This window comes from Colius striatus, chromosome 7, assembly GCF_028858725.1.
Source record: "Colius striatus isolate bColStr4 chromosome 7, bColStr4.1.hap1, whole genome shotgun sequence".
NCBI lineage: Eukaryota > Metazoa > Chordata > Aves > Coliiformes > Coliidae > Colius > Colius striatus.
The window spans coordinates 23,859,313-23,886,679 of record NC_084765.1 but is presented as its reverse complement, the minus strand read 5'-3'; the positions used below and the strand labels follow the sequence as shown (position 1 = coordinate 23,886,679).

The 27,367-nt window shown below is 43.2% G+C and overlaps 2 protein-coding genes across 13 annotated transcripts in view; one reads left to right on the top strand and one right to left on the bottom strand.

Annotated features, from left to right (window-relative positions):
• Positions 1–255: 255 nt before the first annotated feature.
• On the top strand, positions 256–17,630 carry MNS1 (meiosis specific nuclear structural 1). The gene is made up of 9 exons (XM_062000414.1): positions 256–477; positions 715–842; positions 10,014–10,116; positions 10,940–11,169; positions 11,913–12,129; positions 12,206–12,313; positions 14,458–14,715; positions 15,602–15,727; positions 17,320–17,630. The coding sequence occupies exons 1-9, from the start codon at positions 256–258 to the stop codon at positions 17,416–17,418; spliced, it is 1,491 nt and encodes a 496-aa protein (XP_061856398.1). The 3' UTR covers positions 17,419–17,630.
• Positions 16,860–27,367, bottom strand: part of TEX9 (testis expressed 9) — a 31,317-nt gene continuing 20,809 nt past the window's right edge. For 5 of the 12 annotated variants that reach the window (XM_062000497.1, XM_062000486.1, XM_062000494.1 and 2 more), the window contains 4 exons: positions 26,276–26,449; positions 23,343–23,477; positions 22,747–22,881; positions 16,862–18,969 (listed from right to left, as the gene is read on the bottom strand). In XM_062000497.1, the coding sequence (XP_061856481.1) occupies positions 18,895–18,969; positions 22,747–22,881; positions 23,343–23,477; positions 26,276–26,449 (519 nt within the window). In that variant the 3' untranslated portion in view covers positions 16,862–18,894. Of the gene's footprint in view, positions 18,970–22,204; positions 22,272–22,746; positions 22,882–23,342; positions 23,478–26,275; positions 26,450–27,367 lie in introns of all 12 variants that reach the window. The other 7 variants (XM_062000488.1, XM_062000491.1, XM_062000487.1 and 4 more) reach the window with 3 other exon arrangements.

Sequence of the window (27,367 nt, the reverse complement as noted above, 5' to 3'; positions counted from 1 at the left end):
CCTGTCCGCAGGCGCAGGGTGCAGTCGGTCCCGCGGGCGGGAGGGCCGCTCTCCGCAGCGGGCGCCGCGCCGCCGGTTGCTGGGCGCCGGCACGCGGCTGTGGCCCCGCCCGCGCCGCGTCCCGTGTGAGGGCGGCTCGTCCTCCCGGCCGCTCGGCGCGGCGGCTTTCCCCGGAAGCCAGAGCCGCGCCCCTGTGCCGCTCGGCTGCGCCGCCGTTGCCGCGGCAGCGGCGTGAGGCGCCTCCGGGCCGGCGGGATGGTGAGTGTGTCAGCAGGACGGAGAGGGCGGCAGCGGGGCCGCGGCTGCGGCGTTCCCGCGGCACTGCCGCGCTGTTCTCGCCTGCAGGCCTCCGTGCGGCGGGGCTCGGCGCTGGCGGCGGCGGCGGCGGAGGCGGAGGAGCGCGGCGCGCGGAGGCGGGCCGCCCGGCTGCAGGCCGCGCTGGAGCGGGAGCGGCGGCTGGAGGAGGCTGTGCTGCGGGTAAGGGCCGCGCTGGCGGCACCGGGGCCGGCCCGAGCCCCGAGGACACCCGCATGTGCGCGCGAGCGAAGGCCTGCCCAACGGCCGCGGTTGGGCAGGGGGCGGCAGGCCTGCCGGAGAGCCCCGCCTGGCCTCGCTTTGCCAAAGCTCTCCTTTAACCGTTGTTTACCGACTGCGCGAGCCTGTCATTTGCCCCCTTCGATGCGGGCGCGCAGGGAAATCGTTTGCTTTCGTTAGGCGGAAGAGAACAAAAAGCAGAGAGCGCTACAGCTGGAACAAGAAGAAAGGTTGGCGACTGAGCTGGCGAGGTTGAACTGGGAAAAGCTTAAAGATGAAAAGATGAGGCAGCAAGTACGACAGAACAGGTAATGCGTCAAAACTCTGCATTATTTAACTGTTACAGTAAGTCATTCACACTCTGATAAGTCGCTTGGTAAAAGTTTTCTGCCAGTTGTGTATCTCCTGCTGGTTTCCTTTTCTTGATCACAATTTGGACTAAGCCTTAGATTCAATAAAATTGGAGTGTGAGGTGTTTTCAAGCAATGGAGAGCATTGTCGGGGTTTTGCCCAGCCAGCAATGAAGCAGGACAGTGTCTCGCTCGGTGTCCCCATTCACCCCCACCCTCATTAGGATGGCGGAGGCCCCAGCAAAATGGGAGGAAAAAGATAAGCAAGGTTGTTGTGGCTTGAGACAAGGCCGGGGAGGGCTCACTGCCAATTATGGTTCTGGGCAAAACAGGCTCCAGTACTCGACGTAGAGAGGAAAGTAGAAAAGTTGATTCTACTACCTACAAGAAGCAGAACAGAAGAAAAAGCCAAAAGAGAGTAGGATGATGAGAAAATTACAACCAGCACTTTAAGATCTCCCTCCCCCATCCCTCCTTTCTTCCCAGGCCCAGCTCACTGCTCCCCATATCTCTACCTCCTCCCTCCACAACGGCTAAGGAGGCTAAGGAAAGGGGGATGTGGTCAGTCTCTCATAGATGGGCTTTTCTTTTCTCAGATGAGGACAACTCCTGGCATTCTTCCCCTGCTCTGACACACGGTCCCTTCCCCAGGACACAGTCCTTAACGAACTTTTCTGGTGTAGGTTCCTCCCAGCAGCTGCGGCTTCTGCCAATACAGGGTCCCTCACACAGGACAGAGTCCTTAATGAACATCTCTGGCGTGGCTTCTTCCCAACATTTACAGTTTCTGCAGATACAGGGTCCCTCCCTCGGGACACGGCCTCTTCTGGGCATAGTTTTAATGAACTTCTTTGGCATGGGTTCTTCCCAACAGTTGCAGCTTCTGTGACTATGGGGTCCCTCACATGGGACACGGCCTCCTCTGGCTATAGGCACTGCCCGTGGCACAGGGTCTTTAAACAAAGCGAGTCACTGCCCCCGATGCAGAGTCTTTAACGAAATGAAAACAAATCTCATCTTCACCAGTCCTCTCTGCAGGATGCAGGGGCATCTCTGCTCCAGCACACCTCCTGCTCTCTTCCCTTACTGACCTTGGAGTCTGCATGGTTGCTTCTCCTCCAACTCCTTGTACCACCACCAGCTTGAAAAGAAGGAACAGGAAGCACCCTCCTCTTCTTGCTGCTGCTTCTTGAAAAGTGATTGTGGAGGTGTCTAATTGACTCAGCCCCAGAGTGGGTCTGGCTCAGAGCTGGAGAGAGTTTCGAGCAACTTCTTACAGGAGCCATCTTTACAGCCCCTTCCCCCTTCCCAGAAAAGGCTGGCGTGTCAAACCATGTGTGGTAGTTTGAGCCTGGCTGGATGCCAGGTGCCCACCACACCGCTTTACCCCCCACCTCCTCAGCAAGCCAGGGAAGGGGAGAAAATAAGATGGGAATCTCGTGGGTTGAGATAAAAGCAGTTTAATAAATAAGCAGCAAAGCCGCGCGCGCGGGAAGCAAAGCAGAAGCAGATAAGCTGTTACTCTCTACTTCCCATCAGCAGCGATGTCCGGCCACCTCCCGAGAAGCAGGGCTTCAGTACGCGTAGCGGTTGCTTTGGGAAGGCCAGAAATGAATCTCGCCTCCTCTTCCTGCTCCTTTCCCCCAGTTTATATTCCTGAGCTGACGTCATATGGTATGGAATATCTCCTTGGTCAGCCTGGGTCAGCTGTCCTGGCCATAGTCCCTCCCAAGATCATGCCCACTCACAGCTATTGGTGAAGGTGGGGGAAGGAATGCTGGAGGGACAGCCCCGATGTTGTGCAAGCGGTAGTCATAATATTGATATCAACAGTAAGCACAGCACTGCAGGAGCTGCTGTGGAAAATCACTACCGTCCCAGACCCACTACAGTCTCCACCCCTTATTCCATACCATTTATGTCATGCTCAGACAAACCATCTTAACAATCCATATACATTCTTATATACTCTCATTAACCAGTACCCCCACTCTTCAACAGACAAACATCATTCTTGTATTCCCTCTTGCATCTTGCATCAAACAAACAAACAACATTCTTATATCTTTCATCCTCTGTAGATGTTCACTGGAGCAGGTCATAACTTCTGTCTCATCCATCAAGATGAATATCCAGGCCAGGGGAAACAGTATGTTCAGTGTTGGGCACCAGCACCGGCTTGGTTTGTCCACTTGTTCGGTTTTTCTTGCAAAGTTCATCTACAACAGATAACTCACATAACAGGTTATTTTTCCCCCAAGGTTAAGTCTCCTTGAGGTACACATCGAGTTTCCCCATCCTTTCTCATCACCCACCAAGTACAGCCAGGCCCTTGAGCAAAGACAATCCCACGAATGGGTTTGCCTTTTCCCATGGCAGGTGCAACCCATACTGCCTTCCCCAGCCATTTCCCTGGGTGCACTACGGGGACCTTATCTCCTCCCACAGTATGTAGTGGTTTTGTTTGGGCAGGACCAGGACGGTTAGTTGAACCTCTGCTATTGACCAGCCAAGTGGCTTCTGCTAAATTTTTATCCCACTGCTTCCATGCCCCATTGCCCAGTGCTCTCAACATGGTCTTTAGTAACCCATTATATCTCTCAATCTTTCCAGAGGCTTGTGGGTGATAGGGGATGTGGTATATCCACTCAATGCCATGTTTCTTTGCCCAGGAGTTTATGAGATTATTTCGAAAATGAGTTCCATTATCTGATTCAATTCTTTCTGGAGTGCCGTGTCGCCACAAAACTTGCCTTTCAAGACCCAAGACAGTATTTCGGGCAGTGGCGTGGTTGACAGAGTATGTTTCCAACCAACCAGTAGTTGCTTCCACCATGGTGAGTATATACCGCTTGCCTTGATGTGTTCGTGGTAGTGGTCCAACATAGTCAATTTGCCAGGCCTCACCATACTGAAAACCCAGCCATCGGCCTCTGTTCCAGGGAGACTTGATTCGTGTGGCTCGCTTGATTGCGGCACATGTTTCACATTCATGGGTGACCTGTGTGATGGCTTCCATGGTCAAGTCCACCCCTCGATCGCGAGCCCATCTATATGTTGCATCTCTTCCCAGATGTCCTGATGTTTCATGGGCCCATCGAGCTATAAATAGCTCACCTTTACGCTCCCAGTCTAGATCTACCTGAGCTAGTTCAATTTTAGCAGCTTTATCTACCTGTTGGTTATTCCATTGTTCTTCATTGGCACGGCTTTTTGGCACATGAGCATCTACATGACGTACTTTCAGAGTCATATTTTCCACCCGAGCAGCAATGTCTTGCCATAATGCAGCAGCCCAGATGGGTTTACCCTTGCGCTGCCAGTTGGTCTTCTTCCATTGCTGTAGCCATCCCCATAGAGCATTAGCCACCATCCAGGAGTCAGTGTAAAGATAGAGTACTGGCCACTTCTCTCGTTCTGCAATCTTTAGAGCTAGTTGGATAGCTTTCACTTCAGCAAACTGACTTGACTCACCTTCTCCTTCAGTGGCCTCAACAACTCGTCGTGTGGGACTCCACACAGCAGCTTTCCACTTACGATGATTTCCTACCACGCGGCAGGATCCATCAGTAAACAAAGCATAATGCCTCTCATCTTCTGACAGTTCATTATATGGTGGTGCCTCTTGGGCGCGAGCTACTTCCTCAGGCAATGCTCCAAAATCTCTGCCTTCTGGCCAGTCCATGATTTCTTCCAGGATTCCTGGGCGATTAGATTTCCCCAGCCGAGATCGTTGTGTAATCAACGCCATCCACTTACTCCATGTAGCGCTGGTTGCATGATGTATAGAAGGGGTTTTCCCTTTGAACATCCAGTGTAACACAGGCAGACGTGGTGCCAAGAGGAGATGAGCTTCTGTGCCAATGACTTCTGAAGCAGCTCGAAGTCCCTCATATGCTGCTAGTATTTCTTTTTCAGTTGGGGTGTAGTGGGCTTCCGATCCTCGATATCCTCGGCTCCAAAACCCTAATGGTCGACCTCGGGTTTCTCCAGATGTTTTCTGCCAGAGGCTCCAGGTGAGACCATGCTCTCCAGCGGCAGTGTAGAGGATATTCTGCACATCTGGTCCTGTACGGATGGGCCCAAGGGCGACTGCACGAGCTATTTCCTGTTTAATTTGTTGAAAAGCTTGTTGTTGCTCAAGGCCCCACTCAAAACAGTTCTTCTTTCTGGTGACTCTAAAGAGAGGGCTCACAAGCTGACTATAACCTGGGATATGCATCCTCCAGAATCCCACAAGGCCCAGGAAAGCTTGTGTTTCTTTCTTATTAGTCGGTTGAGACATAGTAGCTATTTTATTCACAATATCCATAGGCACATGCCGCCGCCCATCTTGCCATTTTATGCCCAAAAACTGTATCTCTTGTGCAGGTCCCTTTACTTTGTTTCTTTTTATAGCAAAACCAGCTTTCAGGAGAATCTGTATTATTCTTTTCCCTTTCTCAAACACTTCTTCTGCCTTGTTGCCCCATACAATTATGTCATCAATGTACTGTAAATGTTCAGGGGCATCACCCGTTTCCAGCACAGTTTGGATTAGACCATGGCAAATAGTAGGACTATGTTTCCACCCCTGGGGCAATCGATTCCAGGTATATTGGACACCTCTCCATGTGAAGGCAAATTGTGGCCTGCACTCTGCTGCCAATGGAATTGAGAAGAATGCATTAGCGATGTCAATCGTAGCATACCACTTGGCTGCTTTTGACTCCAGTTCATACTGGAGCTCTAACATGTCTGGTACAGCAGCACTCAGTGGTGGTGTCACTTCGTTCAGGCCACGATAGTCTACTGTTAGCCTCCACCCTCCATCAGATTTTTTCACAGGCCATATGGGACTATTAAATGGAGAATGAGTTTTGCTAATTACTCCTTGAGCCTCCAGTTGATGAATCAACTCACGGATGGGAGCCAGGGAATCTCGGTTCGTGCGATATTGCCTCCGGTGCACTGTCCTGGTAGCAATTGGTACCTGTTGCTCTTGAACTTGCAGCAATCCCACAACAAAAGGGTCTTCTGAGAGGCCAGGTAAATTAGAGAGTTGTTTGATTTTCTCTGTATCTACAGTGGCTATACCAAAAGCCCATCGATACCCCTTGGGGTCTTTGAAGTACCCTCTCCTGAGGTAATCTATGCCAAGAATACAAGGGGCCTCTGGACCAGTCACAATGGGGTGTTTTTTCCATTTGTCCCCTGTTAAGCTCACTTCAGCCTCTAATACAGATAATTCTTCACATCCCCCTGTCACTCCAGAGATCCAGACAGAATCTGTGCCTCTATACCTTGATGGCATCAATGTACACTGTGCCCCTGTGTCTACTAAGGCTTTATACCTTTGTGGGTTTGATGTGCCAGGCCATCGAACCCACACAGTCCAGTAGATTCGGTCATCCCTTTCCTCCTCCTGGCTGGAGGCAGGGACCCTCTATTTCTGTTCTTCATCAGAGTATTCGCTATCTGATCCTTGCAATTGCAGACCTGAAGTCTCCTCATTGGCTTCGAAGGAAGTAGTTGCAGTTCTTCTATGTCTTGGAGATTGTTGATTGTCCTCTTTTGTTTTGGCAGCCACTCTGCTGACAGCCCTCTTGGGCGGTCCTTTTCTAACAGCTGCCTTCCCCCTTAGTTCACGTACACGCGCTTCTAGCTTAAAAGTGGGTTCACCATCCCACTTCCTCATATCCTCTCCTTGGCCACGCAAAAAGAGCCAGAGTTCATTTCGCGGTGTACTCCTGCGTCTGGGACTTCCTTTTCCCCTGGTCGGGACAGTGGATGACTGAATTCTTGAGGCAGATCTAACAATCAGGCCATCATCCCACACTGATGAGGAGGTGCAGAGGCTCTCTTCATAGTTCTGTAACCAAGAAGATACCCTCTCCACTGTTGGTATGTCCATGTCTGGATGATACACCATTGCCAGGATATTAGAATATGTAGCTGGGGCACTCTGGATCACTTTTCTCAACATGGCCCGTGTACACTGGACATCGTCTGGATCTGTGGAGGCCTCGACATTATCCAGATCACCATAGATGACTTCCAACACAGCTAATTCCCTTAGATATTGGATCCCTTCATCAGCTCTAGTCCACTTTCCTCGGGCATTTACAAGGTCTTCCTTGAATGGGTATCTTGCCCGTACACTTGAGAGGAGTCGTTTCCAGAGACTACAAACTGAGGTTTTCTTTCCAATGCCTTTATCAATTCCCCGGTCCCTAGCAAGAGATCCTAGCTGTTGGGCTTCTCTGCCTTCCAATTGTTGACTGTCAGCCCCGTTATCCCAGCATCGGAGCAGCCAGGCACCAATCCGCTCACCTGGCTGGCGACTGTAATCTTTTCGCATATCTCTAAGTTCTGTTGAGGTGAGGGACCGAGTAGTTTCCATTTCCTTTTCGATTTCTCTCACTTCTCCTGATCTCCTTACCGAAGGACCAGTTTCTTCTTCTAGCCTTTCCTCTTCCTCCTCGTCTGCCCTTACTAATCGATGATATGGACTTGACCTCCTTATCCACTGCTTCTTTTTCACTACTGGGGCAACCACTGTGGTTGTTGTTTGGTTCCCTGACTCAACCATGGTAGTCTCAGGTATAGTTTGAATTTCCACCTCGGCCATAGTTCTCTGAGAGGGCTGGACTGCGACTGACTCAACTATGTTGGTCTCAGGTATAGTTTGAATTTCCACCTCGGCCATAGTTCTCTGAGAGGGCTGGACTGCGACTGACTCAACTATGTTGGTCTCAGGTACCGTTTGAGTTTCCATTTCAATTACAGTTCTCTGAGAGGACTGGAATGCAGCTCGGTAGGCAGAGGCTAGGCCCCAGTATAATGCCTGAACCTGATGGGCCTCATTAGGGTAGGTAAGACACCCTTCTATCAGGTAGCGTGTCAGTAAAGCAGGGTTTTTTATCTGTTCAGATGTAAAATCCCAGATTACAGGAGGTGATAACCGTCCTAGGAATTTGCCTAAATTCATCCACATACCCTGCCACCCAGGGACTGGCCGCTTCAGGGGGCATTTTAACATGTTTCCATCGCAAATTTGTACTCTCTGATACCCAGATGACTCCAGATTCCACAAGATATATAATATACCAACCATGTTAATTAGTAATATTAAAACTCTCGTATAAGGGTGACTAAGGACCTGGGAAGTCTGTGTAACAGAATTGTCTAGATCAGTCCGAGCTGAGGAGAAAGAGGTGCTTTGCCCCATGGCCTCCACAAGATAGCTCCCACAGCACACTAAATTCATCAGTAACAGAATGAGACTTGCTATTATTATTTGGGCCATCATGTTCCCAGGCCCTTTCATCCTCTTCACAAAATTATATAGCCAGCTTAGCAAAGCTATTAAGGTTAAAGCACAGCCGAGAGTCAATGTTAGGAGCATCATGTTCCCAAACATTAGAAAGTGTAAGATAAGCTGCATAACAGCAAGGCTCCGTGACCAGCACAGGAACTTTGCTCTCATTGGTTTACTGTAATTGCAATGCAGTTAATGTAAATCTGCTATTATCTCGCCCCACGTTGGGCGCCAAAAGGGCTGTGGTAGTTTGAGCCTGGCTGGATGCCAGGTGCCCACCACACCGCTTTACCCCCCACCTCCTCAGCAAGCCAGGGAAGGGGAGAAAATAAGATGGGAATCTCGTGGGTTGAGATAAAAGCAGTTTAATAAATAAGCAGCAAAGCCGCGCGCGCGGGAAGCAAAGCAGAAGCAGATAAGCTGTTACTCTCTACTTCCCATCAGCAGCGATGTCCGGCCACCTCCCGAGAAGCAGGGCTTCAGTACGCGTAGCGGTTGCTTTGGGAAGGCCAGAAATGAATCTCGCCTCCTCTTCCTGCTCCTTTCCCCCAGTTTATATTCCTGAGCTGACGTCATATGGTATGGAATATCTCCTTGGTCAGCCTGGGTCAGCTGTCCTGGCCATAGTCCCTCCCAAGATCATGCCCACTCACAGCTATTGGTGAAGGTGGGGGAAGGAATGCTGGAGGGACAGCCCCGATGTTGTGCAAGCGGTAGTCATAATATTGATATCAACAGTAAGCACAGCACTGCAGGAGCTGCTGTGGAAAATCACTACCGTCCCAGACCCACTACACCATGACAAGGATGTTTTAGTATCAGAGACAGACCTTATTTTATAGAATTGGTTTTAACTTTTTTAATTTGTGCAGCAGAGATCATAACTGGAAAAACATAAGGCAGATTTTGTGAAGTGCTTAGGAGAAGGCTGTGATCAGAGAGGTTGCTGCAGATGTCAGTGAACAGTATCAGAAGAGAGCATTGGAGGTGAATGCGAGACAGGCGAGGGTAGAGGAATGGGATCCCCAAGCAGTGAGAGGTGGTGGGACTTAGTGGAGACAAGCCAGGCTTTGTGAAAGTTGTAGCAGAAGCAGAAATAACGTGGAAGAACCATAGAATCATTGCAGTTGGAAAAGACCTTTAAAATCATTGAGTCCAGCCACTAACCTCACACTGCCAAGCCCATCACTAAACTAAACCGTGTTCTTCAGCACCTCATCTGTGCATTTTTTAAATATCTCCAGGGATGGTGACTCCACCACCTCCCTGGGCAGCCCCTTCCAGTGCTTAATAACCCTCTCGGTGAAAAAGTTCTTCCTAATGTCCAAGCTAAACCTCCCTTGGCACAACTTGAACACATTTCCTTGTGTCCTCTCATTCATTACTAGAGAGAAGAGATCAACCCCTACAAGGAAGGAAAAGTTATTTTAAGATCAAGGATGATAAAAAGTTATTTAAGCAGATTTTGTCAATAAGAGAAAAAGTCTCAGATCCACGAGATTGTCGTGTTGAAGACATGCCTATAAATGCGTGTGTATGCATACACGTGCCTGTCAGCATGTATGTTTACAGGTGTATACACGGATTTCTATAGTCAGACATAAAGTATGCCAAACTGTTGATAGCATGTGTACAAATGTGGAAAACTCTTGTTTTAAAACAGGTTTTGTTTTCTTTTTCTGCTCTTTTACTAGAGTTTTTAATTTAAAATGGAGGTTTTCCCCTCAAAACCAAATCTTTTAAATTGTGTTTAAATAGTGATGCAAATTTCAGGTTTTTACACAGGTACTTACTGCCTCTTAATAGGATCATTTTTTTTCCCCCCTCAGTCTTGAACTTCGAGAGTTAGAACAAAGGCTAAAATGCGCTTATATCAATAAAGAGCGAGCTGCACAGATGGCTGAGAAAGAAGCTCTCCAGTATGAGGACATGGTAATGAGCTTCACAGTGCACCCCAGCCCCCGAGTGCTGCACCTCTTGCTATGGAATGTGCCAAAAGTTCTTCCTTTGAATCTGACTTCTTTATCTAAAACATTGTTAGGTTTAGGCGTTCAGGTATTACTCCTTGTGTTATGAAAGACTAAATTAGTTGGTAATAAGCAGCTGTAAGAAAACCAGTTACATTGCTGCTGCAATCAAAGCAGTAGTGAATTAAGCTGTATGAAGGGACATTGTTTTTTTATTTTAATATCTGTCCAAGTTAAAGTTATGATACAGTAAGTGCTTCTTGTGGTGAATCCTTACCTCAGAGATTGTTGAAAATGCTGTTACTGTGATTAAACATGGATCTGAATAACTTCAGCAGGCAACCTGAACATTTATGTATCGAATAATGGGGATCAGGCAGGTGGTTCTGATTATGTCGATGTTTTACACAGTGTTCAGTTGACACAAACAGCTGTAAAGAAAACATGTTTGTTGAGGATGTTCTACATAGTTCAGGCGCATTCCAATCATTACGCCAGTGTGAGCTTGTTTCACTCGTGCCCAGTGCCCTTCTCTGTTCCATACATAGTGGCCTTCAAGTATTGTTGGTTCTCCTCCTATTATTTAGATATTGAGGGTTCCCTTCAAGGATTCTGTTTGCTGAACAAAGCTGTTGAGCATGTTAAGACACTGTATTTATACACTGATGTTGGAAACCTTCCCTTCTTTTGTAATGCAATATCATTTCTTTTTATACTGTGTGTTTTTTCACGACAAGTTGTATTTGTGAGAGTAGAAGGGAATCTTGCATTGCTTTTTCTCCCTGTAGAAACGTGAGGGTGAGATGGCCCAGAAGATGAAGGAGGAGTATGAAAGGGCAATGGAAGAAGAAAGTTCCGCAGAACTGCGGCGAAACAAGGAGAAAATAATGTATAAGCAAGAACTGGAGAAACAGCTTGAGGAGCAAGAGAGGAAGAAGCAAGAGGCTTACAAAGAGTTTCTAAGGGAGAAACTCGTGATTGATGAAATTGTAAGAAAGATCTATGAGGAAGACCAAATGTTAGTTACTTTGGATTTTTATTATTTCCTAACATAAAACAAAACCAACTCCTACATTTCTGTATAGAAAAATAATTGGTATACATGTATTTTGCATGCTAAGGTACACTTGAGTTTTCTTTGGTCATATTTTACTGACAAAAGACTGACTGGCATGGATTTTGCTATTGAAATGTCAGAACGTTCTCGTAATTCCAGGCAAACTTGTGTCCTTGTTCCCCAGATATGGAATGCAGCATATTTCAAGGAGTGCTTCTGTTGATCCCATCATGCTGGAAATGATTGCATATCACACACTTCTGCCTTGCCTCATGTCCTCACCTTTTCATGAGACTTGTTGAGTGTCTGTCTTACGGAGGGGTTTAGGACAGGAGATTTCTGAGGGCAGGTGGTAGTGTGGTATGTGGGTGAAGAGTTTACTTCAAGTAAAAAGTTTAGGAGATTCTGGTGCCATTAGGCTGTTGGGCTTCCTTCTCTTTTCATCTTTTTGATGGAGTAGTAGTGAGTACCTGTCTGTACAGTCTGTCCTCCTGAAGAAAAGTGTTAGACACAAAAGTCCCTTTTGGGGGTAATTCATTAATAAGTACTTTTGATTTAGGTCTCGACTTCCCAGCTGGATGGGTAAGGACAGTTATTTCAATCTTAGTCTCTGGATTGGATTGCTAATGATGATCAAGGGCCCTGTTTAATGTCACTCTGCAGTATGTTTAACTATTTAAGCATTTTTTTTCAATTTTCTACAGGGAAAAACAACAGAAGTTAGATAAAATGAGAGCAACTCAGACATACATTGAGGAGTTTAAAAGAGAACAAGCTCTCTGGAGGAGGAGGAAACAGGAAGAGATGGAAGAAGAAAATAGGAAAATTATGGAATTTGCCAACATTCAGCGACAGAGAGAAGAAGATCGGATGGCTAAAGTTCGAGATGCTGAGGAGAGAAAGCAAAGGCTTCAAAGCATGGTATCAAAAACTGCCATTACCCAAAGAAATATTGCAGTCTTTGCTTTCATTTAGAAATCTTTCCTTCTCGTCTTAGATTGCCCAGAGTCTGGAAAGAGAACAACAGAAGCGTGAAGAACTGGAACAAATCTGCCAAGAGCTGTACCTAGAAGAACAAGCAGAGATAGAAAGGCAGAAGGAGATGGTGAGCACTGGCGGGTGGATGAAGCGGTATCCATGTGTTGTGGGGGGAGTAGCTCACTTTCCCCGGACTTCTGCAGATCCACGTATGGATATTTTGATGCTTGTCAGATACCAACCTTTTTTTTGTTGGATGTACATTCTGTGTACTTGTGCATAAACTGTTAAAGGAAGAGGCAAGTGGAGAGGAGTATTGCAACTTAGCTGTAATTCCTGTAGAACATTCAGGTTAGCAGAGCTGGGCTGCAAAAAACTTTTATAAACTAAAAATAGTCTCTGTGCAGCAAAGCATATAATTTAGGGAGCACTTGTAGCTATGGGTAGAATGATGTAAACAGACCAGCTATGAAAATGTACAAAAAAAAAAGGAAACCATTTTGAATTGGTGATCTAGCAAATAACGATGTGGGTGCAGGGGCAGCATTTTACTTAGTCTTCCTCTGTCTCTTCACTTCTTCTGATGCCCTTGTGGTGGAGCATTCAGTCTGGAGTAGAAGTCAGACTGACTCCATCAATCTTTGGACGCTGTCACTGGAGTTGTGGTGCTTGAAGAACATTTAGTGAAAGTACATTCCCCCTGCAGTTCCTGCTGCATCTGAGGATGCTCTTCAGAGGCCTTGTAATTCCCATTTCCAAACCTTTTCCTCTAGCGGTGCTGGCAGGGTTCCTTGTGGTCTGCTCTGCCTTGGGATGTTTTTCCCCTCTTTGGACTTGGTAAGTCTGTGGTGGTGTTTGTGACTTTGTGATGTTTTTGAGGGACTCCTTGAGCCCATTTTTGTCTGTGAGCTGTTTCAAAGCAAAAATGCTTCATTCTGAATGGGTTTAGGTGTATTAAATAAATTTCAGTTTGGTTCTTTCAGTTCTGTTCTGGCACAAAGTGTCTATTTCCACTAGTCTTTGCTGAATGATCTCAGACAAGCAGTTTCTTTATGTACTTAGTTTTTGAAGGGAAGATTCTGTCCTTTGAGTTTGCTTTGCCATTCCTAATTAGTTTTCATTTCAATGGGGAATCACAGAATCTTAAGGGTTGGAAGGGAGTTTAAAATATCATCCAGTCCAACCCCCCTGCCAGAGCAGGGCTACCTAGAGCAGGTCACACAGGAACTTATCCAGGTGGGTTTTGAGTGTCTCCAGAGAAAGAGACTCAACAACCCATCTGGGCAGCCTGTTCCAGTGCTCCCTCACCCTCACAGTGAAGAAATTCTTTCTTGTATTTGGAACCTCTTACATTCCAGCTTGTAACCACTGCCCCTTGTCCTATCATTGGACATCACTAAGAGTCTGGCTCCATCCTCCTGACACCCACCCTTTCTGTATTTGTAAACATTAATGAAGTCACCCCTCAGTCTCCTCTAAGCTGAAGAGCCCCAGCTCCCTCAGCCTTTCATCAGAAGGGAGATGCTCCACTCCATCATCTTTGTGGCCCTGTGCTGAACTCTCTCCAGCAGCTCCCTGTCCTTCTTGAACTGAAGGGCCCAGAACTTGACACAATACCCAGAGGCAGTTTCAGGAGGGCAGAGTAGAGGGGGAGGAAATCTTCTCTTGACCTACTGCTCACTGCCCCCTCCCAGGATGCCATTGGCTCTTTTTGGCTACTAGGGCACACAGAAGGTTTTGAATACCCTTTTGGTTCCCTTTATATGTTTCTTTATCTCTTGAAGGAGAATGCCAGTACCTTTCAGGTTCAGATTTGAGCTAAGTGGGTTAATTACCCGATTGCTTTTTGTGTGCTCATTTGCTTTTTCCTCTGGATCCCCCGACATGCTGTCTTCCATTGCTCAGGGTGACAAACAAAATGTAACACATTTTGGCTGAGATACACAATGCTGTGATTTGTTTTTAGAGAGTTGTTCAGGGTGACTGTTGCTGATTCAGTCCACGCTAGCAGAAAAAAAAAAAAAAGTATTTTGACCTGGACTTAATTTTGAGGATCTTGGGCCATTTGCCAAAGTGGTTACTACTAGAGAGTTAATACTAGAGAGTTAATACTACTGTCAGCTACGGAGCGTTTGCTCCAGTTATTTATGCTGGAAGGTAAGAGTTACAGTAAATTTATTCCAAAATAGATAAGAGTTCATTATGTGCCGATGGTCCAAGTTTTCCAAAGCATGTTCAGTAATATAGCATTTTATTAATTTTACTTTATAGGCAGAAATTGAAAAGAGAATAAGGCAGCGCCTGGACTTAAGGAAAACCTACGAAGAGCAGTTTGCTTTAAAGAAGGCAGTGCAACAAGCTCTACAAGAACAGGAAGAAGCCTTCAGAAAACAGATGTTGGCCAAGCTTGCAGAAGATGATCGCATTGAGCAGATGAATGCTCAGAAACGAAAAATGAAACAGCTTGAACACAGAAGGGCTGTGGAAAAACTTATTGAAGACCGTCACAAACAGTTAATTGCAGATCAAGTAAGAGTTGTGACATGTGCCTTTGGTTTGAGCCAAAGTGTTTCAACACAAGAATACTTCTGATATTCTAAGTGACAAGGCTACTGTTTACTAGGAAAAGATGACAGTGAAATTGCAGAGACATGTGCAGGGTGGTGCAGGCCTTTGTTTTAAGTTAGCTGGTAAGGAAAATGTATTTTCTGAGCTAACAATATTTTGTAGCTCAAGAGGTTGGAATCAGCAGCCTCTAGACCCTTGCATACCTGACACACTCTGCAGATGTCTCTTTAGGAGCTATCGGGTCAGTGACACAGCCCTTGTCCAGTTCAGCAGCACTGATAATGATGTGTGAGAAAGGGAAACCCCAGCCTTGATTTTAGACTCTTGAATTTTCTCTGGAAGAAAAGGTATAAACTGAAAACAAGTCATGGAATCTTGTACTGCAGTTTTCAGACCTGTTTATAGGATGTAAATCATACATGTAATGTGAATTGCATGAGGATACATGCCCATTTCTTTTCCTGGATTAGAACAGTAGGGCAGGAAAGGAGCAACTTGTCTGAGAGCCAAGATGGAACCAGAACTTGGCACTTAACTACCTTTAAAAAGGCTTCTAGTATGAGACCAAATGCTTCTGTAGCAGGCTGGCTCCCTGTCTTGCTAATCAGGCCTCTCTTCTCTCTTGAGATTTTTCTAGTTACCAAACACATATCATTTAAACATTGTGTGTGGTTTTCACTTTTCCATTCTTTTGAAACAAATTGTCTGTGACCAGGAGTTAGTAAGTTTAAAATTTACTACATTAAAACAAAAAAAAAATCTCTTCATACTATGGTGGATACTGATGGGAAGAAATGTTCCCAGAGCTGAAACTGAGTAGCTACAGAAGCACACTTGTTTATTGTAGGAGCGGGAACTTGAAGAAAGACAATTAGAGAAGAGAAGACAAGAGAACATCCATGCAATTGTTGAAGAAGAGAGACAGAAACTCTTGAAAGAGCATGCATCTAAATTATTGGGTTATCTTCCTCGAGTAAGTGAATTTGTATTTTAAATGATATAAATGTTTATCCCATAAATCAGCTTTCCCTTGGATAAAGGTGGATGCAGAACTGTGTAAATTCCTGGAGCCAGTGGGTGTTCCTTATTGTGTCAGCTCTCCTCTGCACACCTTTTTTGTATGAAGGGCTTTGGGTCCTACGGCAATATTGATGCTGTGTATGGAACTTCCTGAAAGTTTCTGCAGCACTTGGCACGGACAGATTTTGGAATGTGGCATGTAAGTTCTAACATAGGGCCTTTCTGCTAGGAAGGGCTCCACCACCTTTTTCCACCAAGTTTCTGGACTGTGGGGTTTTGGGGGCAATTTCTCAGTGTTGCCTGTCTTTAAGTCTTCTGTTACCATGGAAACAAAGCCTCCTCTTGGTTGCACCACAAGTAACTGCAGTGCTTACAGAAGCATTTCAGTGCTCACTCTGTTCATCTTTGTGTTTTTAAAAGTTAAAAAGATGGCAGCAATTATTGCTACAGGAATAAACTACAACTTAATTTGTATTGTACTTCATAGTTGGAAAGATCACCTGATGGTGCACAGATGAATGGAGAGCTGCTTCAGGGATGTAAAAATGCATTTACAGTAGGGAGAGATTTATCTAACTACTTACAGAAATTCTTTTCTGTCATACTGGAAAACACTGCAAATATAGCAGAGTATCATTTTTATTCAAATATGAATATGCTAATTTGGTGTGTGAAGTTGTCAGATTTTGAATGAGCAAGTTGTTTTCTAATGTAAATTTATTTAAAGGATAACTCAAGTTGGCAATACTTTGATATACTTCCCTGGTTCGAATTTACTATTGTAGCAAGTCTTGGCTATTTCAGTGTCCAAGGCTCATACCTGTTCCACAGTATCATTGTTCTACTTTGTTCTTTGATCTGCTTCAACACCGTGTCTGCATTGTGTGGTCACACATCCTATTACTTCACTTCACTCGGTTAAATAGCAAAGTGCTGCTTAATTCTAAAGCCCTTGATAGAAAAGCTATCTGTAATTTTTATTTTCTCTAAATGTTTCAAGGTATGTTCCATGGGTCACAGACATTTTTAGAATTAATTTAGAGGCTTAGCTGTATGGGTTCCTCTGCTTCCTCTCCCCAGAATGTAGTTTCAGATTAAGTTGTTCAGTCTTAGGTGATTTTCAGAAAAATTTATTTTATGGGCTAATTTCAGCTCAGCCGAAGGTGGAACTGGAGCCACCCCAGCAAGGGACTCTCTTCGAGGAAGTTGTTTGGTGCTGTTGAAGCTGCATGGGTGCTGTGCTGGCTATAGTGGCTGTTATTGGAAAGACCATGCAGAGAATGTTGTCTCCTGCGTAGTGCTCACATTGGAATCTCGCCGGGGGTTTCATCATTATTTGTGTGAGGGACAAACGGGGTCCTTCTAGGCCAGCACCAAGTAGGCCAGTGTGAGACTCATCCATTGAAGTTTTGTGATGGTTTTCAGGGCTGTTTCTTTAAAGGTAACACTGGTACCATGGGTACAAGCTACCACATTCACAAGATCCATGGTCATCTCTCTGCTTTGTTTTACCATACGACCTGTGTTTCTTCCCCCTTATTGCAGGGAATACTCAGAGGTGAGGATGATGTTGAGATGCTTGGAGAGGAATTCAGATTGGCTTATCAGAAGAGAAGAGGTAATACGTTTTCAGAAGAGAGATGAACAAGTCCCCGTCCCATCTCCTGGCTTGCCACTAGGTGTCACCTGATTGCTAATAAAAATTCCCATTTGCTGTTAACAGTGGGGAACTCCTTTGGCTATGACAACAAGTCTCCATTTTAAGACTGGAGTTCTAAACCAATGAGCAATTAGTTAGATTTAAATGTATGCTGTACTTGCATTTTCCATCAATAAACTGTTTAGGGTGTTCTCAATCATTGTCAGCTCATGATGTAGCAATGTTAGAAGCATTTTCTCAGCAACTCTGTAGAAATCCAAGCCACTGTAAATTCACATGTATTTCAGTATGGGCCATAAGATTCTCTCAACTTACTGTTTCTGGTTGTAATTTAAAGATGTAATCTGCCCTGGTATTACACTATGAAAATAATCATCTAAATGTCACTTATCTCAAAGGGGTAGGTCTTTGTTACTGCTTTCACTGTTAGTTCATGTTACTTTGCTGGTAGGATCTAACCAGAGACACTTTTCCATTTTGAGGTCAGAATCATCATTTATACCTTTCTTTCAGTGCCTAAACTTAATATTTACAGGCCATGCTCTTATTCAAATACTTTGAGGGAGGAATCCATTGAAATAGCTGAGGTTTGACAGAGGTTTGCACAAGCAGCACAGGCCTTTATTGCTCCTGTTCACTATTGTACAGATGGATATAGTCAGTTCATCTGCACTCAAACTTTTATCTAGTTCTTGACAATAATGATTATATGAAATCTTTAAGGATGTAATGGTTGTAGAGCGCCTGTGAACATGGAGTCATCACTCCTGACTGTACGCTGAAACAGTAGCTGATGGCCAGGAAATGATGTAGTGTTTTCACTTGACTGAAGTAGTGACTTTATACAATACAGGTGTGTCAGATGACAGAGTCTATCTGGGTAGTAGGGCATGTTTCATGGATGTGTTTGCCAGGCAGGGTGTAAGATGTAACAGCAAAAATAAGTTAAGATAATTTCTTTAAAAGCACTGTCAGTACCTAAGTGCAATGCTAGACCAACTAGCTTTGAGAGGAGATCTGTTAAAGAGAACAGACAAGGACAGCTTTCCAACTAAGTGTTTTTAAAAGGACATGACATTTTCAACTGGATCACTGGTTAATTTATTTCTGTTGCAACAAGGAATTTTTTGAAACTAAACCTTTGGACTATTACCTTAGATATAGTTCTAAAATCTAAAACAAAGCAAACATAACAAAGTTGACATATTCCTTCCACAGTCTGTGCTGCATTGCTCACTACAAAGTGGAGAGTTTGGCCTGAAGCTTCCGTAGAAATCTTTGTTTCATGTTATACTACAATACAAGCTATCAGGCTTATAAAAGTTAAAGGATTTAAAAGTAAGCATCACCACGAAAATTCACTGTGATTTACAGTAATTAACTACTAACTAGCATTCAGCACTAAAATAATGTATCACCTGACTTGTATTTCAAAGAGAAGTTGTTTTTTTATGTAATCACTAATTTCCCCACTCAAGAGCTTTCATGAATTCCTCTTCAGTAAAAGAAAGCATCTTGGCAGCTTCGATGTGCATCTGAAAGAAAAAAAAAAAGATAAAACAATTAGGAGCAGAAGGTAAAATAGTGTGAATAACCAACACAAAATCCCGTACAACTGGGAGAGCTGAAAGGGGCTTCAACTCTACCATTCTAGGGTTTTGTATGATGGTTTTGGTAGACACTCACTGCTGCTATTTGTATTTTTCTGCAAAAAATTACAATTTAGGGATCATGTGATAAATTTTATGCTAAACATTGCAACTTCAGCTCTAGTGAAACAGGCCAATAGCTCACCTTAATTCCTTAAATTGCTTTTAAAAAGATCTCTGTTTTAATAAGGCTTGGAAAACACTGAAAATCTGACAATTCTTGTGACCTCCAGAGAGCATAAGCAGAACTGGTATGCATTCTTTCAAAATGATCACCATACAGCTTTGCTTTGAAGCTACTACAGATCAAATATATCATTAAGATTCAAGGTGCCAGCACTTCTAATATGCATCACTTAATGTTAAATGAAGATTTTAACAAAATAGCAACACCATTAAAATTTTTCAGTTACATAAACCAAAGAGTAACTGTGCTACACCTTAACAAGAAATACCTGGAGCTGACCACTGGTGGCTGTGTTGCCATGTATCTGTGGAGCTGTGCTCCACTGTGGCACATACACCCTTCATGTATGTATGTATATGTTAAAAATCATACACTTGGCTGAGTCTGTATTTCCACTACACTGGCTCTAGCATATGACTTCAAATGGAACACAGAAAAGAGCAAATGGAACCTTTAAACTTAGAATAAGGCTATTTTCTGTTCAAATAACGCAATTGCTTTGAAAAATGTCATCAAGATCATCTGTGTTTGATGAGGAAACAAGCACTGCATGGTGGGTGTATTTGCCCAGGGTGACGGCTGTGACGGGCGCAGCAGCCGCAGGCCCCACGTGCTCCCCACATCTTGCCTGCAGCTCTGCCACAGTCTCAGCACCACACCACAGCACCAGCTTTTCACCCATCAGCATTCCAAGTGGAAAGGGAACTGTCCCAGGTGAAGAGTTATTACTGCAAATTTTAATGAAACGGTTACATTTGGAAGAATAGGAAACAATTCATGGCTTCAAGGAGGCTGGGGGGGGAGGGTTAGCTATGGACATATCACCTGCTCAAAACACCACCACAGCGTGTTGCCGTTCCCACAGGCAGTGTAAGCCCTCCAGCTCTGTAAAGCTCACACTAGCTTCCCTTAATCCTTTTCAAAACTAAGATTTTCTATTAAATTCTCTCTCTCAAGATAAGCAGAGAATGTCCTGAAGAGACCAACTGGAACAGCAGCAACTCCTTGCTGCCAGCTGCAACTCATCCTACCACTGCTGTTGAATACCTGGGAGATGTTTTTTCCTCTATCTTTCTTCACATGGCAGCACACCCTCACCATCAGGCTAGTTCTGTCTGCTGTGCACACCCCAGTCTGCCACACAAACAGCTCAAAGCAGGTTTTCCTCAGTCATTGAAGGAAAGGCTTGTGTGAAGCTGATTGAAGTTCTTCAGGTGATGACATATACTGAGCATGTGTGAACTTTTGCTGCCTGTGCCTTGTGCCTTCCTCCAGAAGCTGTGAAAGGCAGAGTTAGTGCTACTGTCTTTCAAGTTCTGCCAGTCATTGTCTGTTCTGAAAGGACAACTGACAGCATGCTCCCTCTGTGAGTAAATAACAGTCTTCTTAAGAAAGGTAAGTGCTTTCCTCTACTAGCTGCAGTTCTGATGCAGCATTTATAGTTTTTAAAAAATGTATTTAATGAAGTTTTGTAAAGTTTGTCTGAGACTATGCTTTGGTTCACAGTCAGACAGAAACACTGCCCTTTGACACCCATTTTGGTGAATTCATGTTCCTGAGGACAATGAGCTACCTCGTGTACAGACTATGTTTTCAGTGAATGTTGTTATTTTGTTTTTAATTCTCAAAATAAAGAGCTATAAGGGTCAGCCAAAGCCTAAGGTAGGGCTATTTCTGCTAGGTGAACCCCACAATCTCCTTTGCATTCTGTTACTACCAGAAAAATTCCCTTCCATGTGAAATTTATAAGCAGCCCCGGTTTCTCTTTTTCCAGACACCTGTCCCCCTTTGTGCTATGTTGGAGAGCTATTCCAGATTCAAGGGTGTATTTCCAGGTTGCAATTCCCAGTTCTTAGGATAAGTTTGTGTACTTTGTTACACAAAGTTGCCAGTTTGTACAGAACTATTATTCTTGTTGGGGGGGGTGGGGCTCAACAGCCTCAAGAGTGTTTACAAAATGTCTGGTGATCGTGGCAGTGCTCAAAGGGTAAATAAAATGTTCTGTTTTCCTGTCTCAAAGCCTGGCACTTCTGAGGTGCTTCTGCTCAACAAGTCACCATGAGCTGCTTGCTTTAGCTCTCTTACAGCTGTGGTCGGAGAGTGCAAAAAGCAGTGTGCTAACTCCATCCCAAAATGCCTCACATTAGATTCAGCAATGAGAGGTGACCCACTGGCTGATGAGCAGACCCTGCCTAGGCAGTGGTGAGAGGCCGGTAGCTCTGCAGTTGTCTCCTGCAGCCTCAGAAGGAAAACTGATACAAATGATAGCACACAATACCTAGCATTTCTAAGTGAAAGGTGTGATGGGACTAGCAAGACCTAAATACATCTGTAAGTGGAACATTGTTTGACTTGTGCAACATCTCTTACTTCCCCTCTCACTTTAATTTCCTTTCGTGTAAACTCCCAGGTTCTTGAATTTGTGCCATCAAAGCTCATTTGACAGGTCGATGCTGAAAATGTGTTTTGAGAAAGTCTTTACCCACTCTGCAGTGTCCAAGGTTTCTCTTTCCACAGAAAACACCCTCCTTTTTGGGACAGCAGTATAGCTTTGTCAAATATGAAAGTTAAATAGATTTTTAGCTACATTCTGCCTGAAGTGTTAAGCCATGTTATCTACACCATATTTCTATGAAAGCCATATCGCTACCTGTTCAGCATGAATTTCTACTACCCATCCTCTACTCAATTACTGCTTCAGCTGCTAAAGCATGGGAAAGGCAGTGGCCCTTGCCCTCCCTGTTACAGAGGAAGAAATGACACGAATGTAGAATCAAATGACATTTGCACTTGCAGCTGGCTGCCTTCGGAGTGTGGATGACAACACCCATGCAGCCATGACAATTAAAGTATTCATGATAGTCCAGGAACTACAAAAAGATAGAGATGAACTCCCCTCTTTCAGTCTAGTAAATTCATACCTAGAATTCATACCTGGGTTTTTTTCTCCTTATTTTTGTCTGTCACACAAGGAGATCTGCACCTGGGCAGAGCAGAACACCTCAGAATACAAATAAAAAGAAACAATGGTGATAGAGGACACAGTTTCAGAATCCAGGAAGAATGGAGGTTTAAAATGTAATGGCTTACTCCTGAGGGAGCAGGCCCTTACAGCTGCTGACACAAGTAATGTGCTGGAGCATTGCCCCTCACATGCTAAAATGGATTCTACTGACATGGCACCAAAGAGAGTTGTTGTTATTCCGAACAGTATTTGTTCTTGAACAAATAGATACTCCTGGTCCTAAAGCTTGTCAGCAGTGTTCATGGTGGGACATGTTCCAAGTTAGGAATAGGGTCAGTTCCAAAGATGACCAGCCTTTGCTATAAAGCAAAATGTTATCCACATGCACTAATAATGTGGGTCTTGCATTGCAGCTCTTCAGCCTCAGGGCTCTAGTTTACATGATTACTTCACCTGACAACAGTTTAGCTAGAGCTTGTTAACTGAAATAGAACAGTACTTTGGGCCTTACCTTTTGTCTCTTTAAAATATCGATTAACTTCATCTGCTTTTTAAAACCTGTAATTAGCTCGTCTTTTTGTTTCTGCAGTTTCTTGTTTTCTGCTTTTAATGCTTCAATTGTCTTGAGTTCTTGCTTAGCTGCATCCTACCATGGGAAGAAAATGAGAAATGTACTACAGATCAAAGTGGTGCTTTAACCAATGAAACCTGGCATCACATAACAAAATGACAAACAGTACCCATATGTGACATTTCTGAAAAGAAATGAGATTAATAAAAATAGTCCCAGATCAAAACTTTAAAAAATGAAAGAAAATCTCAAGGATAACAGCCATGGTTTGCCTGTGTATGTTTCAGGTGTGTAGGTGTACTTCTCCCTTTCACATAAACAGTGAAATTTGGAACATTTTATGTACTTTTCTTCCTCTTGCACAGGTTGCAGTAGTGCTGTCTGAGGTAACTTAGCAAGCCCTTCAGTAACTCACTCTGAGTTAATTTGGGACCATCTGTAAGAGATTCAATGCTTCCAATGATCAAGCCTTTTGTCTCATTCTAGCATTAACTGAGCAATTACAGATTGGAACTTATTTTCTTAAGCCACTGTACCTTGTTGCTTTGCTTCAGTTTATTCAGCTCCACTTTATACCTTTCTGCTTCTTCCAGGGCCCTATTCAAGCGAACCTCTGTTGCACTCTGACTGGTTACAGCTTGCTTCTGTACACGCTTTAGATTATTCAGTTCCTAGTAAGACGCAAAGGATAAAAACAGAAATTTTGAATATAGGTATTTTAATTAATCCCATATAGACAACATTTTTGCAGCAAGATTGACCCTTGACAGCTCAAGAAAGATTCTGTGGACTTTGGCCTGTTCATAGAGTCTGCATCAAAGACCATTAATTTGCACTGTTAAAATATCTCCTCCTTCTTCAAAATCTCAAAAAGAGATCCTTCTCATCTTTGTTTTAAACTTCTCTTGGAATAATCATGGAGCTGCTCATGTAAGACCACAAGATGGACTGAAAAGCCTCATCCAGAAGAAGAAAAAAATGTGGATATGTCCCCTCTGTGGCAGGTTTTGGAATGGTGGTCAGGAATCCCAGCTGCCCCTTTCCTCCTGTTTATTTTACCATCTCTTCCCCAGAGATTACTACCAACAAAAAGTTAAGTGTAAGCCAGCATATCCAGCATCCTCTCTTTAAATAGCTCAGCAACACTTGTCCACCCCAAAAAACATTGGAGAGAGAATATTTGCTTAACATCAGGCCCTTCTTGAAGGCAAGTTAGAAAATCCCTGCACAAAACCTTAAAGGGAAGAGGAGCACAACTTTGGAGCTTCCCTGACCTTTATCTAGCAGTACAGTTAGACTGAATTAGCAAGTGGAAGAGAATAGAGAGGATGGCCTGCTCTTGCAGACAAATGGTGAAAAAGACAGGAGAGGTGATATCATTTATTAGATCAACTAGATGGAAATAAATAGGAATGCTGGAAAGAAGAAGATGGATGTTTCAAAGAGCATCGATCAAGCTGCTGCCTGAGGTGGGTGTTCCTTCACAGAGACCAAACACCAAAAGAATGAAATGTAAAAATAAGAAACTAATAACTGTGTTTCAGGTAAATTATGAAATAATAGCTGAGAATCTTTGCCTAGTCACACAGAAAAAAAGTAGTGGGGGGCTTAGTGAAGTCACATAAATTTCTGATAATCCAAGGAAGCTTGGGAAAACCTTCTAACATTTATGTTGCAATAGAAATCTCAACACAAACAATAAAAGCTCCAAAATCAGAAGTTACCTTTGTCCCATCGCAACTGTATAGAAAGCCTTCTCTAGACTGAAAGTAGGCATCTTGAGAGTTCACTGATACAGCAGCACAAATTCAGGCCCACATTCACAGGAAATTGTTTTTAAACATATGTCTTGAATTAATCTACAACTACATTAAACATATAGCATTGGATGGTATTTCCTACCTAACAGGTTTTGTTTGCTAAGTCCACAGGAGGTTTAAACAGTTACTGAAAAATGACTTTTAAATGCTTGGTTTTGTCAGGTAATTTTTTTAGATCAGAAAAAATATGTAATATAACTTCTCAATTAGCAGAGAATTCTTGCCTTTTTTATTGTCTCAGTATTTTAAAGAATTACTACTCTTTGCTATCATAATGTCTGATCAGTAACCTTGAGAAATTCTAGAAAACACAATGTGAGGAATAACTGAAGCAACTGAGGATGGTAAATGCAGAGCAAACACAAGAGAGGAAAGCAGCTGTAGTTTGGATATGGTAGTTGGACGGCAGAAGTGAATAAACTTTTCATCACAACAGACATTTACTAAATACTGGGATAAACTTTCTTACTGTGAGTGTGTACAAGAACCAGCATACACTGTCTAAAGAAATTATGGTAAGTGCCATCACAGAAGGCTTTAAGTACAGGTTAAAGAAACTGAAGTTCAGCGTGGTTTGGATATAATCTAGCCTGTCTTGGTCTGAGAATGGACTAAATGACTTTGTACATCTCTTAGCCTTATGTACTATGAACCAATGAGTAGCACCAGTACTACTATTAAATGTTTTTCCCGATGGAGGCAACAATCAGGGTACTTATTTCAGGGAACTTAAAACCTCTACGTACGTGCACAAAAAGAACATCTAAACTTAGAACATTTTTGGTTTAAAATGTCAGAATTACAAAACGTTAAGATGGAAGCATACTTAATAGGATTTAATGGAAATAGAATGAGACAGACTTAGATTGTGTTCTGTATTCTCCAAAATTTGAAGTGAAATATTCTCCTGGTTGTATTACATGTACCACACAATACCACATGTATTACACAATTTTGAATTCAACCTCTCTAGCTCTGCGTAGTTAAAGAAAAGCACGTACTGCTTTTAAATTAAGTTACAAACAAACAAAGCTGTGTATGTGGGCCATTTGCTACAACGAGGCACATACACAGTTTTGCATATGTGGCCTACAGCAGGGGCCAGGTTAATTTGGATTCATCCAAATTGAAGTGGCTGGTTTACAGTCTATTTTCTAGAAGAAAGACACATCTTTTCCTCTACCTGCAGAAAACACCAATAGAAGCTGCAGGTGTTTGAGGTTTTTTTAAATGTTCACCAGGTTCTACAGTTTACAATAACACTGTTATTACCAGAAGCAATTTTTAACAATTGTAATTAAGCCTAGAAAAATTAAATTTCCCTGTATTTTCCAAGATTCCTTTGTGAATTCGACAGAAGTTCCTGAAAAGGTTGTTTTGTCTCTTGTGGGTCTTTTACACAATAATTTAATTTTAAAATACAGAAATACGTGACTGTAGAAGCAGAAGAAAAGCAATTAGCAAAATATACTACTTCTTCCTTTAAAAAAGTGATTAGACAATTTAAAAATACAGTTTCTAAAAGTACTATCAGAGACTGAAATACTAATGAGACCACAGGATACAAATCTGTCAAACTAGGGAACAGAGGGTGATTTGATGCAGTTTTTTCCCTTTCATGAAATCAGTAAGACTAATATCTGCCATACCTTTTCTAGTGCAATGACCTCTTGTTGTAACTCCTCACTTTTTCTGGTTGCTTCTTGTGACAACATTTTGTACTTTTCTGTGTGAGAACGTTGCATGCTGATGGTTCGTTGCAGTCTGCTGTTTTCTTCTTCAATATCTTTAAGCCGAGATTTAAAATTCTGGTTTTCATCATCCTGTTTGATAGTAACAAGGAAAAAAAAAAATCCCAACTGAATTATTGCAAGGAAGTCGTAGGATAATGCAACAGTAATGCTTTGTAAAGAAAAGGCAGTAAAAATACATTTATTGTAGACATGGAGATAATGAGGTTTTTTTAAATGATAGATTTGACAACAATTTCAAGCAAGGAAACAACTAAGACAAACTAAGAAAACCAAACACCAATTTACCGGGACAATACTTCAAATACAGTAATATTTTTCTCATTTAATTCTCTGCAGTCTTTTACTTGGAATTGTCTTGCAGCAGAATGTAAAACATTTCTCATGGTTCAAAAGTTTTGAGTCCTAACCATCAAAATGTTATAGAATAATATGAATAACAGTAGCACATAGATGTTTTATGACATTACTGTGAGAAAGCTAAATGCACACATTAGGAAAAATTCTGGAAAAAAGAAGAGAATAATTACTGTTAAATCAATCCATTTTGTTTTAGGAGATTATCTGGTTTTGACTTAAAAGCAAGCTAATGATCAAGTATTTAAATACAAGATTCTTTTAACATCAAGTGAATCCTGTAGCAGATTCATGACCTACTGGCAATGACACCCCACATTGTGTTATCATTTCAAGGCATTTTTCTTTTATAACCTTCTAATCATTCTAAGCAAACAGTAATGTAGGTTATTTCAGAGATACATCATGCCCTTCATTTCTTTAAGAAAAAGAAATCAAGGCACATACAGAAATGGAGTTTCTAGGGAAACAAGTCTTTCTCTCCTGTCCTCTCAGCCTCTAGGAATACATGCTTCTCACCTGGGAAATATATGTGTTTTAACCTAAATTTCATGTGACCTCATGCACCTCATAAACTCCCACTTCTCTATAGTTAAAGCATATTTACTGCTTCCTTATAACAACTGAACTGTG